The 16277-nt window shown below is 40.2% G+C and overlaps 1 protein-coding gene across 1 annotated transcript; it reads left to right on the forward strand.

Annotated features, from left to right (window-relative positions):
• Window positions 1-4063: 4063 nt before the first annotated feature.
• scn4bb (sodium channel, voltage-gated, type IV, beta b) lies at window positions 4064-9439 on the forward strand (the record flags this gene model as incomplete). Its single annotated transcript, XM_080483370.1, has 5 exons — window positions 4064-4148; window positions 7804-7967; window positions 8062-8281; window positions 9017-9146; window positions 9343-9439. 5 exons carry the CDS (start codon window positions 4064-4066, stop codon window positions 9437-9439), a joined length of 696 nt encoding a protein of 231 aa, XP_080339496.1.
• Window positions 9440-16277: the final 6838 nt, after the last annotated feature.

Below are 16277 nucleotides of genomic sequence, written 5' to 3' on the forward strand. Positions count from 1 at the left end.
GCCTGGCAGACTGTGGGCCCTTTTTCTGATTTCCAGTTTTTCTGGTTTACGTCCCAAAATGGGTATGTCATGCTTAGTTCAGTGACCAAATACAGCCCCAGACTGACTAAAGTGTATGTATAAAATGACTCGGGATTTCTCAATTTCAGCTTAGCTTTGACAGATTTTGAACAAAGTTCAAACCTTTTTGTGAGCAACGAGAGATTTACTGACTTAAAAACAATCTTGACTTTCACAAATTCACTATCACAGTATAGGAACAATGTCTTTCACAGCAATGTCTTTCTACAATCTGCTGTTTATTTCTGGACCTCAATGTCTGCCTCTATTGGACAATTTGAAAATAGCAGCCTCTTTTATTTGAAAAATGCACTTTTATCTGTTCTGTGGTGTTTATCCTGGAATCTCAACCTTTGGGCAGTATCTTTTGTTACACACCTGGTGGAAAAAAGTCCTATTTTGGTGGTCTTTGCATGTGCAAATCTAATTTTGACAACATCAGAACAGGTGAATCCTCCACCTGGACCCCAAATTGAGAACCACTGGCTCAGGGCATCTTTGGAAAGAGAAGAAAAAGGTATAAATCAGGAAATAAGTAGCTTCACAGTGACTTTTAATTTTAAAGCTTGTTCAATGATGTTCTCTATTTTACACGAGCTTTCCTTGATTGTATTTTACATTGTAATGCAATAGTCTGATAGTCATCATCAAATAAGATCATTTTTATAAATGTATTTCAATGAGGTTTAACATTTAGACATTTTTTTTCAAATAACTTGAGTGTTTTGTTCCAGTGTTGTATTCATGTAAATGGGGTAGTATAGCTTTAAGTCAGCAATGCATAGTGGGTGCAGAAATGTGTCCCTGTCTGCTGTTGGGGGCTGCATGCTGCTGCTGCTGCTGCTGCAGTGAAGCTCGATGACACCTATTAAAAGCCAAGGGTGTACCTGCATGGTGAATAATCACATGGGACACACAATGAACAAAGAATGTGTACATAAAGTAAGTTTGCTCAATTGTGTAACTCAACTGTAGTTAGAGTCTCCCTGCACAGGTCTGCAGCAGTTCTCTGTCTTTCTGCAGAAAGACAGAGAACCCCCCCACCCCCCCACCCCCCCACCCCCCACCCCCCCACCCCCGCCTTTGCAGTTCTGGAAGAGTTCCCACTACTGCTGCATTGATACTCCAGTGGAGGGGCCTGGAGAGGAGAGTGGCGAGCTCACAGCCTGGGTGCATTATCTCTCCCTTCACAGGAGCTCCACACCCATAAACCCAGCCTCCACTCTGTCCACTGTCACCTTGTAAAGCATCTGACCCCCCCCCCCCCCCCCCCCCCCCCCCCACATGTGTTTATCCTGGAGTCCTGAACAGGATAGGCGTCATTGTTGGCACATGTGACATCCCTTTTTTTTTTTTTAATGCCCTCTAGGATCTCCACTGGTTTTACTCAGGATATTAAACACAGTAGCAGGAACTGTGGTCATTCAATATCCTGTAAGTCAGATTAGATTTCCATACAGACAGACTTTCCGGTGTTGTTTTACTGCTTTTGCTGAGTCAGAATCATACCAACTCTACTGGATCAGGTTTGTACTACAAGGGAAAAGAAAATACTAATGACAATTTAAAAATCAGGAATTTCACATGATTAACCCTTCATATGCTACTCATTGCAATACATGCAAATGTCAACCCTTGAGAGTTGTCTTGAGATTTAAATCTTTGCATACAGTTTCTATGTACATAAATATGCTGGGATGTGTAAAACTGAACGAAATCAAACACACTTTGGAATTCCTAACTTAAAATGTGAAGGATTTATTGTTGGAGTTCTGTAAACAATTGTCTGTACACTACAAAAGCCCAATATGAATTGCTCGATGCGTTGGACATATGTTTGAAAGTTGTACTAAACAATCTATCCAAATACGATAATATTTTTATGTCCTAAAACAAATCAGTCAAGTTGAGCATCCTGCAGCTTGTGAGGCTAACAGAAAAATAATCAATAATACTCAGCCTAATAACCTACTAAGTGAATACTTACTGTAGGAAGTGTCAGCAAAGTCGATAAAATACAGTATAGATTTCATGCCGTGCGTCATTGTGACTGAAGTTACAAATTTTGGTCTGTAGATTTTTCATCTGAGATGTAGAATTCATCCGTCTGTGCCGAAACGACTGATTGCATTATCCGAGGAGCATAAAGAGGATGCTATTTCCAACAGGATGTGTCGCTGTCCTTGACTCCTCTGTCTGTGTGACTCTACCTTGATCCATTTGACAAGCTCTGTCGCATGTTGTCAGCTGCAACCTAATTAGAACACGAAGTAAACCTTTGACCACCTTTTTGTTTTGGTTTGTTGTTGAAATAAATACCCTTTGGCATTGTGCCGTCAACTCATATTGGAGCTTGGCAGGTGTGCAGACTTAGGTGCATGAATTCAGTGTTCTTCAGGTCTAAAATGGAATAATTAAATCTGGAAACTCTAAGCTAAGCAGTTCCTCATACCACTCCCTGAAGAATACACACACAGTGTGATGCTGTCGGTGACTGATGGTTTATATATTTATGGAAAGAAGCTGTCCTGCTGCAAAAAACAAAACAAAAAACAAAATCATAATGCTCATGCATATAAAATATAGTTTGACCTTCTCTGCATGGTATGATTATCCTCATACATATACTGTACATACAGTAGCTGTGAATGCTGATTATTCTGAGCTGAATATGATTGAGAAGAGGGGAGGAGAAGAAGAGAGGAGCTCGGGGAAGTACAATTAAATCTAAGAAAAAAAAACGCCCCAAAAAAAGAAACACTTTTCAAACTTGCTAATAGAAAAGAGAGTAACTACTACTGGTGCTGCAGTCCTCTAATGTTAAGAAAGATGACGTTCACATCGAGAGAACCCATGAATGAATTATGTTTGTATAGGATTGTGCGTCCGGCCAGCAGCTCTGGGGCTGCATTACACAAACTCCTCCCCAACCTGCACTGCAGAACTTTTCTCTGATCTTAACAGTCTCTCTGACAAAAGTGCCTGAGTCTGCATACACGCCCCGAGTCAGGAGATGGGAGGAGGGTGCAGAGCAGAAAGGAGGAGTGACTGAGGGTGTTGGAGGGGGGAGGGAGAGAGAGGGAGAGAGAGGAGGGGGTGGTGGATGCTGGGGCAGGTGAGTGAGGTGAAATAGAGAAAAGGAAGAGAGGAAAGGGGAGCCGTGGCACGTGGCCAAAACAGAGGACAGAGAAAAAGTTGTGAGATAGCTGGAGGGACGGACAGGGAGGGGGCTCTCTTTTACTGGGACTCTGCTGAGGAGGACCAGGAGAACTGGCATCTGTTGGTCTGCTAGTCTCTGTCTGTTTCTGTCTTCGTCTTCTTTGTGTGTCTCATCCCGTCCGGCACTGCAATGTGGCTGTCTCTGCATTGAAAGTGCTGCCTGGCAGATTCTCCTTGAGTGAACCCTGACTATGCGCAGCGACTGTGTGCCGTTCAGCTTCTGTCCCATCCACACTGACTCAGCTGTGCAGGCAGCCGGCCGGCCCCTGAGTGTGCAGCAGTTGCAGCAGGAGGTAGGCATGACGACACTTTACCTGTACCTTACCATCAGATCTTGTGTCCTTTCATGGAGCCGTCAAGTTCTGGCGTACAGCCAGGGGATGTACACAAATACTACTTATCACTATGTGTGATTCTTTATAGCGGTAAGTGTTTGTCTTCTTTCCTTGAGTCTCACATCCTCTCACCTTCTTCTTTTTCACCCCTCTTCTCCTCCTCCTCCTCCTCCTCCTCCTCCTCCTCCTCCTCCTCCTCCCCCTCCACTTCCTCCTCTGCCCTCTGTCTCACCTACAGTCCCGTCTATAGGATTGCTCACGGGCAGACTCGCTTCCCTCAGAGAAACAGAAGGTCCAGCACTGGCGTGCCTCAACTGGGATTCAGACATCCAGAGGGATTTAACCCATCGCACAAGAGAGTCTGCGCCAAACTAAAGGACTTTCTACTGGCTACCTGAGCTGGGGCTGGATCCAGCAGAACCATTTGTTTTGGAGCAGATCTGGCTGCCATGGAGGTCCGATGGATTGAGTTTGAACCCACGAAGCTGGGCCCACCTCTCACCGTCCTCAGTCTGATCTCCACCGTGCTGCTTGGTAATGTTGATCTCTGATCTGTTTGTTTTTATTTTGTCATTCCACTTGTTTGCTCTGCAGTCCACCACTGAAAGGTTTCACACTTTCCTCTTTTTAAAGAACATCACGGGATCTTTCATATTAAATTAGTGTTGTTTAGTAATATATCGATGCTGTTTTACTTTTCTTCATCTCCGTCATGCACAGAGTAAGGTTGAGGTCTGAAGGTTGGTATAACATAACTACTTTTGTTGCCATGTTGTTACATTTTATCTTATAAGCCTAAGGTTTTGCTGGGTTATCTTGAAATCATATAAAAGATATGACTATTATATTATCAGCGTTTTGTCAAAGGCTTACAGGTTATAAAACTGCAATCAAAGTATCACAGGTTTTCACTGATTCGTGTTGCTCTGCAAAGTAAATGCATGTCAATAAGAGAAACTGTCAGCAGAATGAAGTGACACTGAGGAGGAGCGCCGCATCAAGTTCACAGCATATTGTGCAGGTCCAGATGTAGATCTGCAGTTACAGGGCTCTTTAGTTTATATGTGATTATTTCAGTCTTTAGGGTGTTTTGCTTTGTAGTGTAACAGAATAGTAGAGATAAGATGTTGTTTGCAGGTGGATTCACATGCAGATTTAAGAATGACATCAACGGTGCCCATGACTAGGCAAATATGTGGCGTGCCGGTATCGTTCCATGTAGGAAATCTTGAATGAATACTTTTTACATTCATCATTACAAACCTCACAGAATCTTCCCAACCTGTGTATGGGTTGGGAGCATCACTGCAGCAACAATGCAGCAAACGTGCATTAAAAGTTCTGCGGTTTGCACTAAAAGCTGACAGCTCCAAAGTCAAGTCAAGAGTACCTTGTGAATAATTCACATACAATCTTCAATATTTTGATTCCCTATTAGGAAACTTCCCACACATTTTCACACAAAGAAATGGTTGTTAGTACAATGTGTGTGAGACATGCTGACTTGCTTTTTTTTTTTCGCATTTTCTTTAACTAGAACAAACGTGAAACATCTTGGCTGTTCATAACAAACGCTCCACACTGATGCAGGTGGGCCAAGCAGCAGAGCAAAAGGTGCACTCTCGCAAAGCAGCTCGGCATCAGCATATGCTGAGGTGACATAAGGGCGTTTGTTTTCCCCTGGGAAATGAAGAGAAAGTATTTCATTGTACGACGCAGTCACAGAGCAGTGAACGCATCTTTCAGTTTTGGCGAACATGGCAAATCAGCATCAAACCGAAACAAGTTATTTTTAATGTGTTAACTGAATTTTTTGCCATTGAAACACATTTTTAGTAAACAGTGTTGCGTATTTGTATTGTTAGATTCACTGAAGAAGAAGAAGAAGAAAAAAACCCAAAAAAAACTAGTGTTTTGAAGTTGACATTTGTAGGCCAGAAAGTGGAACACCGCTGTTCTACTTTCATCTGACGCATCAAGACGCACGACGCAAGTTTTTAATGAACCTTTGGATAAGACATGAAAACAAGAGAAAACGTGTGTATCCTTTGAATGTGTTGGAGTCAAAACAGAGGGAAGATTAAGGTGTTTCAAAAGAGAAAAGAAGCGAGATGATTGCATTCCTTTATGTTGTCAGCAGCTTCATTATCTGCACTGACAGAAACTTCCATCCACCTTCTATACTGCTTTGTCCTGTGCGGGGTCGTGGGACTGACAGAAACTAGTATTGTCTTAAAGAAAAGAAAGAAAAAAAAACGTTCACAAAAAACATTGTGAAAGAGGCCCGGGACAAATGTACCTACATATATAAAACCTGCATGAATGAGACAAGTGATTCTGTCTCTCACACGTCACTGTTCATCTCGCTGGTTTTTTTGCAAGCTCACTGTGCTGCATTGAAGCAAACGAAGAAAAGATTAGAGAGAGAGGGGAGTTTTTGAGATGGCAAGACTGAGAGAAGAATGAATCAATATCGTTCCCACTTACAGTTCACTTATCTTCACTCCTTATTTGCTGCAGCGGTGCTTGTCGGATGTTAGAAGAAAGGGTAATAGAGGGTACAATCGCAGGAATGTCAGAAACAGCGCAGGACATGTCAGAGTTGCTCCTGCAACCGCTGATTATATTCTTTTCTTATATAGAACCTCTTCTTTCTGCCAAGTAAGCAGCTTGAGCCTCACATCCCTAATGAAAGCTTTACGATGTAAAAAAAAAAAAAAGAGAGAAGGAACAGACTTGGTGTCTGTCCTTGACCTGCTGAAATGTTATACTGCAGCTACTGTATTTGCGATGACCTTGACATACGAGAACTAAACTGAGACGTTAACAGGATATTGCAATACCTGCTTCGTTCAGAATCAAAAAGAATAAGATGGAAGGGCCCAGATGAAGCAGATTTGAATTTTATATCCAGTATTTGGTGAAAGTTATAATGTCCTAGCGGAAACTTCCTGATGCCGTCTGACCTGGTTGGTTCCTGGTGTACAGTTACAGCTTTCACATCGTCCACAGCAGATTTCATCCTCTCGTATTTACAGTAATGTCACAGCAAGGTCGTTGCAGTGGTTTTTTTTTTCCTGGGGACACAAACCTTCAAATACCAAAAATAGATATACAATGTGTGTGTGATAATCTTGTCATGGTATTACAAATTAGATTGCCAGTAACTTTCATAACTATACAGTTTATATTAAATAGAGTCACTGTGTGAATGTGAGTGTCTTTGAGTGTAGCTAAAACACGTCTATGTAGTTTAATCGACATGGTATTAGTGATTTGGAGTTTAAAAACTACAACAAGCAAATGCACAGGTATCAGACGCCACTCAATCACTTTGGCTTTAAACAAAATATCACTTTGATATTGGATTTTAGCTATAAAACTACCACCAGGAGAAATGTAATCTGATTTAAATTGAAGATGGAAGGACATGGAAACAATATCAACCACTAACCTGGACGTCATCACAGGCCGGTTTGAGAAGAGGCGAGTTTAAATAAACCTTCACACTGACAACTCACAGAGAATTACTGCTCTCAAACCTGACATATTTTCACAATAATAGTTTAGGCATTTTTTTTAAGTGCAAATCGAACAAACAGGTTTAACTTAATTTGTGTACTGAGCTACGCCAGCCAGTTTTTGGTTCTTAATTTACCATACAGACACCAGAGTGGTTTAATTCAATTGAGTTTTATTTATATAGTTTCTTCTATAACATCATTTCACAGTACTTAGTATGCAGCCATTTCATACAGCTCTAGTCTAAGTGCGCATTTCTTTAAACAATAGTGTAGCTCACTGACGTTTGGTGTATTATTAGTTGGTTGAGGACCACTAAGAACCATCAATGGCCGACTAATAACATGGGAAGAGACTCAATATAGGGAGTCACCATGGAACTATGCCATGAAAAGCCTAAATAGGTTTAATTTTAGTTAAAAGAGGCTCAAGGACTCAGAAACTCATATACATCTTGGGAAAGCCATTTTATATTGACATTCTGTTAGTTGAGAACAAAAGCTATTGTGGCTCAAATATTGTAAACATGATTGAGCACATTTGTTCAAAGCTTTCATTATTCGGGATCACAGAGCACACAGACCGTCTTCTTTCTAATGAGTTGCACACTGAAGTTGCAACTTCTCGTGCATGATAACTTGAATTTTCTGATCTCCTGCATCCTCAGGTGCCTGGTCTACTCTGGCTCTTGAAATGTCCGTAGGGAAGGTTCCCTTCCTGGAAGCAGTGAATGGAAGTACAGTCATGCTGCCCTGCACATACGCCAGCTGCATTGGTATTGACAGGCTCTATTTCAACTGGCAGTTCAACAAAGATGGCGTCATGCAGAAAGTAAAAGCACCAACAATTAAAGATTTGGCTTCAGGTTTTGGTAATGCTGTCGATGGTTATTTTGGGGTGATTGACAGCTTGGTGACATTTTCAGGTGTGTGAGTCAACAATCCCATCAGAGGAGGTGGAGCCACATGTGGAAATCTTTCGAGACCGGGTGGAGTTCGTGGGCAAGAACCATCACAACAACGTCTCCATCCTGCTGTGGAACATCACCTTTGAGGACGGGGGCCTGTACACTTGCTATGGGAGCAATCCCAAAGAGAAGAATAGGAACCACAGCGCCATCTTCAACCTCATTGTGGTGGAGGAGTGTAAGTGCACGAGGTCTCTCAAGGTCACAGTCACAGTTATGTTCACCTTGATTTTCAGTACTTGAGTTAGAAATCAGTTATTGTCAAACTCAGCTCAACCTAATCGTCCTCTCGAAAGATTTGTTCTGTTCAGCTTGATTATTTAGCAGATGTCTGATCAAACATTGTCCATACTGTGTGTCCTGGATGTTCATGATTTAACATTTTCATATAACCAGAATAACGTGGACTTTCCAGGCCACGTGGATTAAAGGGAAAATGATCTTGATCAAATTTTTCTTTATGTGCCGGACCGGTGAAATAGTGCAATAATAACCTTTAAATTTTAACTTTGAAGTTATTCTTTGTTGTGATGCAGAGTACACGTGATGAAAATGCCTATATTGTCGCAAAACCAAACAAAATGTCAACAATCTCAATATGAAGCCACTTGTAATGAAACCTTCTGGTGAAAAATACAGTGAAACTACAAATTTACTCATCATAAAACTGTTGCATTATGCATGTTTTACATATTCACCCAGACAGTAATGTAATATACTGATATATACTAATATAATGAAATAGTTTTTAGAAGAACATCCATTGTTTTTCAAGTGTAGACTCGAAAAACAGTGTTACGGTAAGCAATGTGTGTGTGTGTGTGTGTGTGTGTGTGTGTGTGTGTGTGTGTGTGTGTGTGTGTGTGTGTGTGTGTGTGTGTGTGTGTGTGTGTGTGTGTGTGTGTGTCCACAGTGAAGGTGGTGGACAACACACTGACCATCATGATAGCGTCGGCTGTGGGAGGAGCCATTGCACTGCTGATGGGCTTCATGCTGCTCAAGAACTTCACTCTCTTTGTTCTTTCCAAGCTTGAGGAGAAAAAGTGAGTTCCCACAACTTCCTGTGTGTGTGTTTCATGGTGTTTCATCACATCACACAGACGGCGCCTGACATCGTGTTCGTTCAGCCGGTGTACATGCTAAAGTAGATTTCAGAGCTGGAAGTTTGCAACGTGTCCGCGAGCTCCACTTCTGATTCTCTCTCTCTCTCTCTCTCTTTTTGTTTTAACCCCTCTGCAGTAAGGAGTGCCTTGTTACTTCATCAGGGATTGACAACACAGAAAATGGCCTCTCGGGATCCAAAGCGGATTCAAAACCAACACCAAAAAAGAAATGAGTCGATGCATGTCACACAGCATGAGTGCTCATATTTGTATACCTTTTTTGCATATTTTTGTATATGCATATGTGTTTGCACACACTCATTATGTTCAGGTGGGCATCTGAAGAGCTCTGGCTGTGGCTTTCAAATACCAGATATATTCATGGCCAAGTAATTACACCCAATAAATTAGTACCTTCAAATGATTTCATTCCCTCAATTTCAATGTAACCGTCTCCTGGCACTTTACATTTAAATGAAATACAGAAGAAAAATGCAATAATTCCACATAAACAAAGCCGAGAATGGCAAAACAAATTATCCTTAAACAGGAAGAAACTTCCAGCAGAACCAGAATCTGAGGTGGAAGTTTTAATCATACTGAGCCAGAGAACAGTTATTAAACATATCTTAATGTAATTTATGTCTTTTTACTAATGAACATGTGGCCTTATTTGGCACTCAGAGCAGAATTAATGATTGTGGTGGTACAACTGCAAAGAACTTGTTCAGTTCAAATATTCATTTTCCTCATGATTTTTAGAGGCTCCGGATGACAAGCGATTAATGTTTTGATTTAGTCCTGAGGATTTGGGTATTCAAGGCATCACAACTTGCGAAGTCTCTGCTTTTTCTATCGACCACAGAGACCGAATCTAAACTGTTGTGCAGTTCTGGGTTAGGGGTTGTGTTGCTGTTATTGATCTTGTCCCAATTCATTTAGTAAATTCATGTTTTTCTTTTGATAATCTATAAAATAAAAGATAATTTTTTTTATATAATAAAATAAAACGATTTATTCTTTTTTTTTTCACTGGTAACTTTCAATACAGTTTGAAGATTCTGTATCTAATTTGAATAATTGGCACTTTAAAATACTTATATACGCTGACTGTTGGTTGAGAACATTGATTCAACATAACAGTTCTTATGACACAATCTTCTGCAGTTCGCCAAGAAGTGATATTTGTCAACGTGAACAGATTTTAAACGGGTTTTGTTGGTAGAAATTAGGCCATTCAAACTCTATTTTAATTTTAACACACTATTCGTCTTTTTTGCTCACGCTCATGTTTATACTTGTGTGGAGGGCCCTGTATTATCAAAAAGGAGGGACATGCGTACGCTAAAATGCAAATAAACGTACATTTAAACTCCGGTATGCGACTACGGTCAGTATTGATAACTGTACCTACATTCTCATACAACATATAGATATCTTGTGTACTTAACCTTTAACGTTTTTATGATGAGAGGCTTCAGAGACTTTTTTTTATTCATCAAACACAAACAGTTCAATAAAGACGGAAGACGCTTAACAACAATGAATGGTTGATATTAAATGAACTGATTAATAGGTTTCTGTGATTTGTTGCCATGATATATCACTTTACATTTGTCGCCACAGCCAGAGTATAATAATGATCTTTGACTGTTCCTCATTTAGAGTCAAAACAAAACACTTGAAACAACAACAACAAAAAAGAAAAGCAATGTATAACTACAGCTGGGCTGAATCCTTCTTTAACTAACCCCAAGCTCACTTACAAGAATAATGTCCTTCAATCTACTGCTCTGTGTGCATTTACTTTTTACATAAGGCCTCCTAGAATATCTGATTCAACTCTGGTAGATGGTCATATTGACAGCATAGCGCAGGATTCAGCCCAGTTCTTCATCCTGTACTACGTCTTTGCTTGAAAACACCGGTGCCTGTTAGTGCTTCTATGCTCCTCTTGTCAGTTCAGACGTCCTGCAAAGCAATTTATAAAACTCTGCAATCAGTGATGATACAACAAGCTTTTGAACTGAAATGATAGACAATCCCTTGAACCCTGCCCTTGACCCCCTAGAAAAATGAATGACCCTCTGATAATGCTGCTTCAAAGATAAATAACCAATGCATTTTAAGCATGTGCTTAAAATTTTAGACATAATGCTTGAGAGCAGGCATCTTTTTTGGAAATACGTGTTTTAGTATACTAACAATGGTAGAGTCATTAAATCGAATTTAATGTCATGCTAGTTCCATTGTGCTAACCCACGCTAAGGCTAAGCACTTGGTCACCCTGGACACTGTATAACCGGATCAGACTTGACTTATTCTCTTTGCATACTACGGGCATCGTCATGGAAATGGCTCCCCCCCCCACAGTACTGATTCATTTGTATTGTATTCTTTGCAATAGATAATTATTAGCTGCTGCGTTGCAGAGGGAAAAGATGAGCCTGGTTACACTGCACATGACTACCATGAACCATAAATTCGAGCTTGAACGACCATGAGATCAGATCTTAGATCTGAGTTAGAGGGCCCGTAGTTTAGGTAGGTGTTCTGCTCAATTAAAGCGTCGTTCCCTTTGCAGCAGGTTGACTGTGCCAAACAGGGATGATTTCTACTGAGCATCACATAAGGAGATGAATGTAACTGCGTCAAACTCAGTGAAACTGTAAAAAAGAAAAAACAAATACAGTTTAATCTGCACTTACAGTATGTGTGTTGCACATCTGAGACGTTGAATGTCTGGCTTAAAAAAAAAAAAGAAATACCTCTGGAGAGTGGGTCATATATGTGTGTGTTCGTACATCTCAGTGGGTGTGGAATGAATTTCGGATGGTTTTATGGGATTCACTGCTTTGTTAATAATGTGCCTCCTGTCTCTAATTGCTGACTTGAAGCAATATGTTATGAAAAAGGGTGTGTTAGGTGCTTTACAAAGATGTATATTTTTGTGTCTGTGTTGTCTAAAGCAGTGTTTGTTTGTCACTTTGCCACGAGCAAAAACAAGATCCAATGAAAAGCTTTGATAACTGTGGTTTCACCTTGTGAAAGTACAGGAAATCATGTTCTTGTGAGATAGGTGAGGAGACTGAGACTTCTCTCAATGTTGTGTCTTAGATGTAAAACTTGACTTATTTATGTGCAGAAGTAACAAAATCCTAATGGCATTACCTCTAATGTTCAATGTAAACTGATAAAAAAACCATTTTAATGTCATCTGCATAAATACTAAAGCATAAAAACGATTGAAAAGAACTAATTCTATCTGTGGTATTATGCAGGAATGTTGCTTTTGATGCTGAGCAGAGGTGCTGCGTGTTTACAACAAATCTGATTATAATGAAAAGTTACTTATCAGGCTTTCAGAAGAACCTTCACGTTTAATTCACACTCCGTAGCAGGGGGACGTTGAAAACATGCACGACCTCTGTTCTGCTGTTTCCACTGACTGACACAGTGACGACCACAATCCAAAAATGCTATTTACAGTCACTGAGACTTACTGATCAAACCTTTGCAGAGAGCAACAACTTCTCTCCCTTCCTGTTACCAAACCATTTAATGACTGCAGCTCTACAGAGGCAGGATCAGTCTCCTATTCTAACTTCTCACAAGAGAGCAAACAAGCAGATATCTTATTTTATGGGATGTTTGAGGACGCTATTGAAGGTACATAAAGTGCAGGTAATGTCTTGGGTCTAGTATTACTCTTTAGCTTTGAAGAGGAAATCCACCCTTGTACTACTAGACAGTCGATTGTATTGTCAGTGACATAGAACTTGAGGACTGTTTGTAACTTTGTTATGTAATCACAATGATTGGGTTCGAATGTCGAAGAGTGGGTTTTGTCGAGTTGCTTTCCATCAGTTTGTTTTTGGTTTAACGATGCGACGTGTTTAAGTTATTGTCTCACTGAGTCCTGTAACTGAGAAAACAAAGCTTTATTGTGAATGCTGAGATTGTGTCTCTTCATGAAGACAAACAACTCTATGCAAATCACGGCAGAGATGAATCTTTGGACAGTCTGTCACACTGCACCTTCCAGTAACGAGACAGTCCTGTAAGCAATACAGCAGCCGGAGACGTCCTGAGCTGGGGAGTTGTAATGACGGGGTGTGAACGTGGAACATTTGGCGAGGAGCATGGAGTTTATTGCAGCCCCCCGGTACTCGACCGAAACCCCACTGAGCCTGAAGATTCACCCAGTCATCCTCCACAGCTGCCCACTGTTACACAGCTACATGCTCTGGCTCGTCTCCGATGATGTTCCTGACTTCAGCCTATCCATGCATATCAGATCTAGATCTCTTTATTAAAGAAACATAAAATAAATATAAATAAAATTTTGAATAGAATTTGTTGTGTCTCGTTTTTTTTTTTTTTATCATTTACGTAGGTACAAGCATTAAACCAGAGCTGTAACAGGCCGGCCTCCTTCCTGGGCAGAAATCGGAATAACAAAGAAACTGATGCAATATTTGTTTTAGACAAAGTTTAAGTTTTACAGCTTCGGAGAGAAACAGGGTAAACTTGGCCTGGGTGTAAAAGTCTGTGTTATAAATCTTTTCATTTCCTGAATTATAGTATAAAGATATTTTCAAACTTAACATCTGGAGGGGTTTCTGTTAGAACAACTTGGAAATAAAAGAACCACCTTGTCAAGAGGAGAGTGATGTGGAGCTGGAGCCAATAACACAAACCACAACTACCATACCTTATTTAGATTTATTTCTATTTCTTCACCCACTGATTGGTTCTGTTTGACCTTCCTGATAATAGTGTAATTGGAGGTCTGTGATCAGCTGACTGGTTGATTTGTTCACAGCCAGTCACCAACATATGATTTGGATATTTGGAAGTGGAAGGTGGGTCATTTACAGTATTATAATTTTGTTGTTGTTGATAACACTGGGCCAGTCCTTTTGCAGTAGTGCTGATGGAGTCTTAAATACAGCACATTTATTCATTAAAAGATTATAACAATAAAACCGGATTTTCCAAACAAAATTATTAATTTATGTTGAATCTTAGGTCAGTAGTTAAACGATGCTACTCCTGCTAGATAATAATGATCATCTTAAATGCTAATGAATTTGACAAATATATATTGAAGAGTATTCTTTATAAGATGCACCCCGGCTGACTTCTGCTGCTTCACCTTTCCAGCGGTTATGTCAACATATAGAAATCTGACTGACTGGTCATTTATTCTACTTGAACTTAGGTTTTATTTCAAAATGTACATGACTGCAATTCTGGTACTGCCCATCAGATGGCGCCCCAGACTGGGTGAAAGCAGGATACACGTTGGACAGATCAGCAGTCCATCACAGGACAGTCATCAAGGGACAGAACTGAGTTCAATTCAGAGTGAAACAATTTTCATTTAATGCTATTTCTACTGTGACTATCACACATTTTTAAGTGGACTGCTTTTGTCTAAACAAAAACAAAAAAATGTGTCCCAACTTTATACTTCACCAGCCACCTATCTTTCTCTGTTCAATTTGAGGTTTGTTCTAAAAAAAATGTTTTATGTTAGTGAGAAAGTCCCAGTTCAAATGTCAGTAAACGTGTGTAGATTGTGACTTTAATAATCAATCTGGTGCCATCATTAATATGCTGATGATTACATTTTTTATTCATCAAAAACACTCCATTTGAGTTTTGATTCAAGATAAGAGATACTTCCCATGAATGAGTCTTTGTTCTCAGACAATGGAAGAAGATGACAAGTGAATAAGCTGATTAACAGTTTTCTGTTATTTGCTGTTAAATGTTGTCATCTCACCAAGAGTAAATAAAATACTACATTTTCTTTCTTGGACGAGTCAAAACAGAAACACTGAAAGTCACCTGATTAACTCTGGAGGTGAGCTGTGGTCGTCCAGAGGTCAAAAGAGCTTAAAGATGCTCGCAGGTTTGAATCCCACTGCCTGCAGGTTACCACTAAGCCTCTCAACTCCAGTAAACCCAGTTGACACCAGTACCACATGGTCCATCCATCTTCTATATCACTTCATCCTGTGCAGGTATTGCGGTGTGATGGAGCCAATCCCAGCTAACTATGGAGGAGGGCAGGATCCACGACGGACAGGTCACCAGTCCATCACAAGACAAACACAGACAAACCACACACACTCACATTCACCAATTAACCTCACATGCATGTTTTTGGACTGGGGAAGAAAACCGGAGTACCCAGAACACATGGAAAGAACATGCAAACTCTGGCCCTCGACCTTCTCACTGTGAAGTGACAGTACTAACAACTCTCTCAAAACTTTTTTTTTAACTCTTTATTATGAAATGCAATGTCATTATCTCTCTTCTATAACTGCCTGTAAACGGTCCCAAACTTGAAATGGTCTTGAAATGTTTTTGGTGTTGGAAGTTTACAATGAGTGTCCTATAAAGGGTTAATGTTGACTTTGAATAGGAAGGTTTCCCAAAGAGAATCAATAAATTATGATGTAATTTTCTATTAACTAGTGAAATCAGTATCAGTAATGTCACTGAAATAATAACAAGACAGTTTAACTGTCACATCGTTTGTATTCGGTGGCGGATGGACTGATTTTAAGTGTGACCAGCAGGTGGCAGTGTTGGCCTGCGTGTTCGGAAGGTTTTGACAGTGTCAGGTCAGATCGGACCAGCGGCCGCTGCGCTCAGCAGGATACGGGAGGAAGAGAAGTGGAGCTGCTGGCCTCTTAGAGTTTGTCCACTTCAAAAACAGTCAAAGTGTCAAAGAGTGACCTCTGTTTCCTGAGCACGACCAAGTCTGCACATCTTTCTAATCATGGTACTTCTTAAGTACTGACTGTAATAAAAAAAACACCGTGTTCCTGATGTGATAATTCTGTTTTTAAAGTATTTGACTTGTTGGATGTATATTACATGTCAAAGCATGTATGTAGAAGGGCTTTATAAATGCCAATGCGCTGTTGTTATGTTATATTTTTCCCTCTTTGGTCTGAAAGAAAAATGTTTCTCTTGAAATGATTTCTTAGAATTTGCAGACTGAGGGATTAAGAGATTGAAGTCTTGAATTTGGTGATCGTGCAACAACAT

The sequence above is a fragment of the Lipophrys pholis genome (assembly GCF_963383615.2).
Source record: "Lipophrys pholis genome assembly, chromosome: 16".
Lineage (NCBI taxonomy): Eukaryota > Metazoa > Chordata > Actinopteri > Blenniiformes > Blenniidae > Lipophrys > Lipophrys pholis.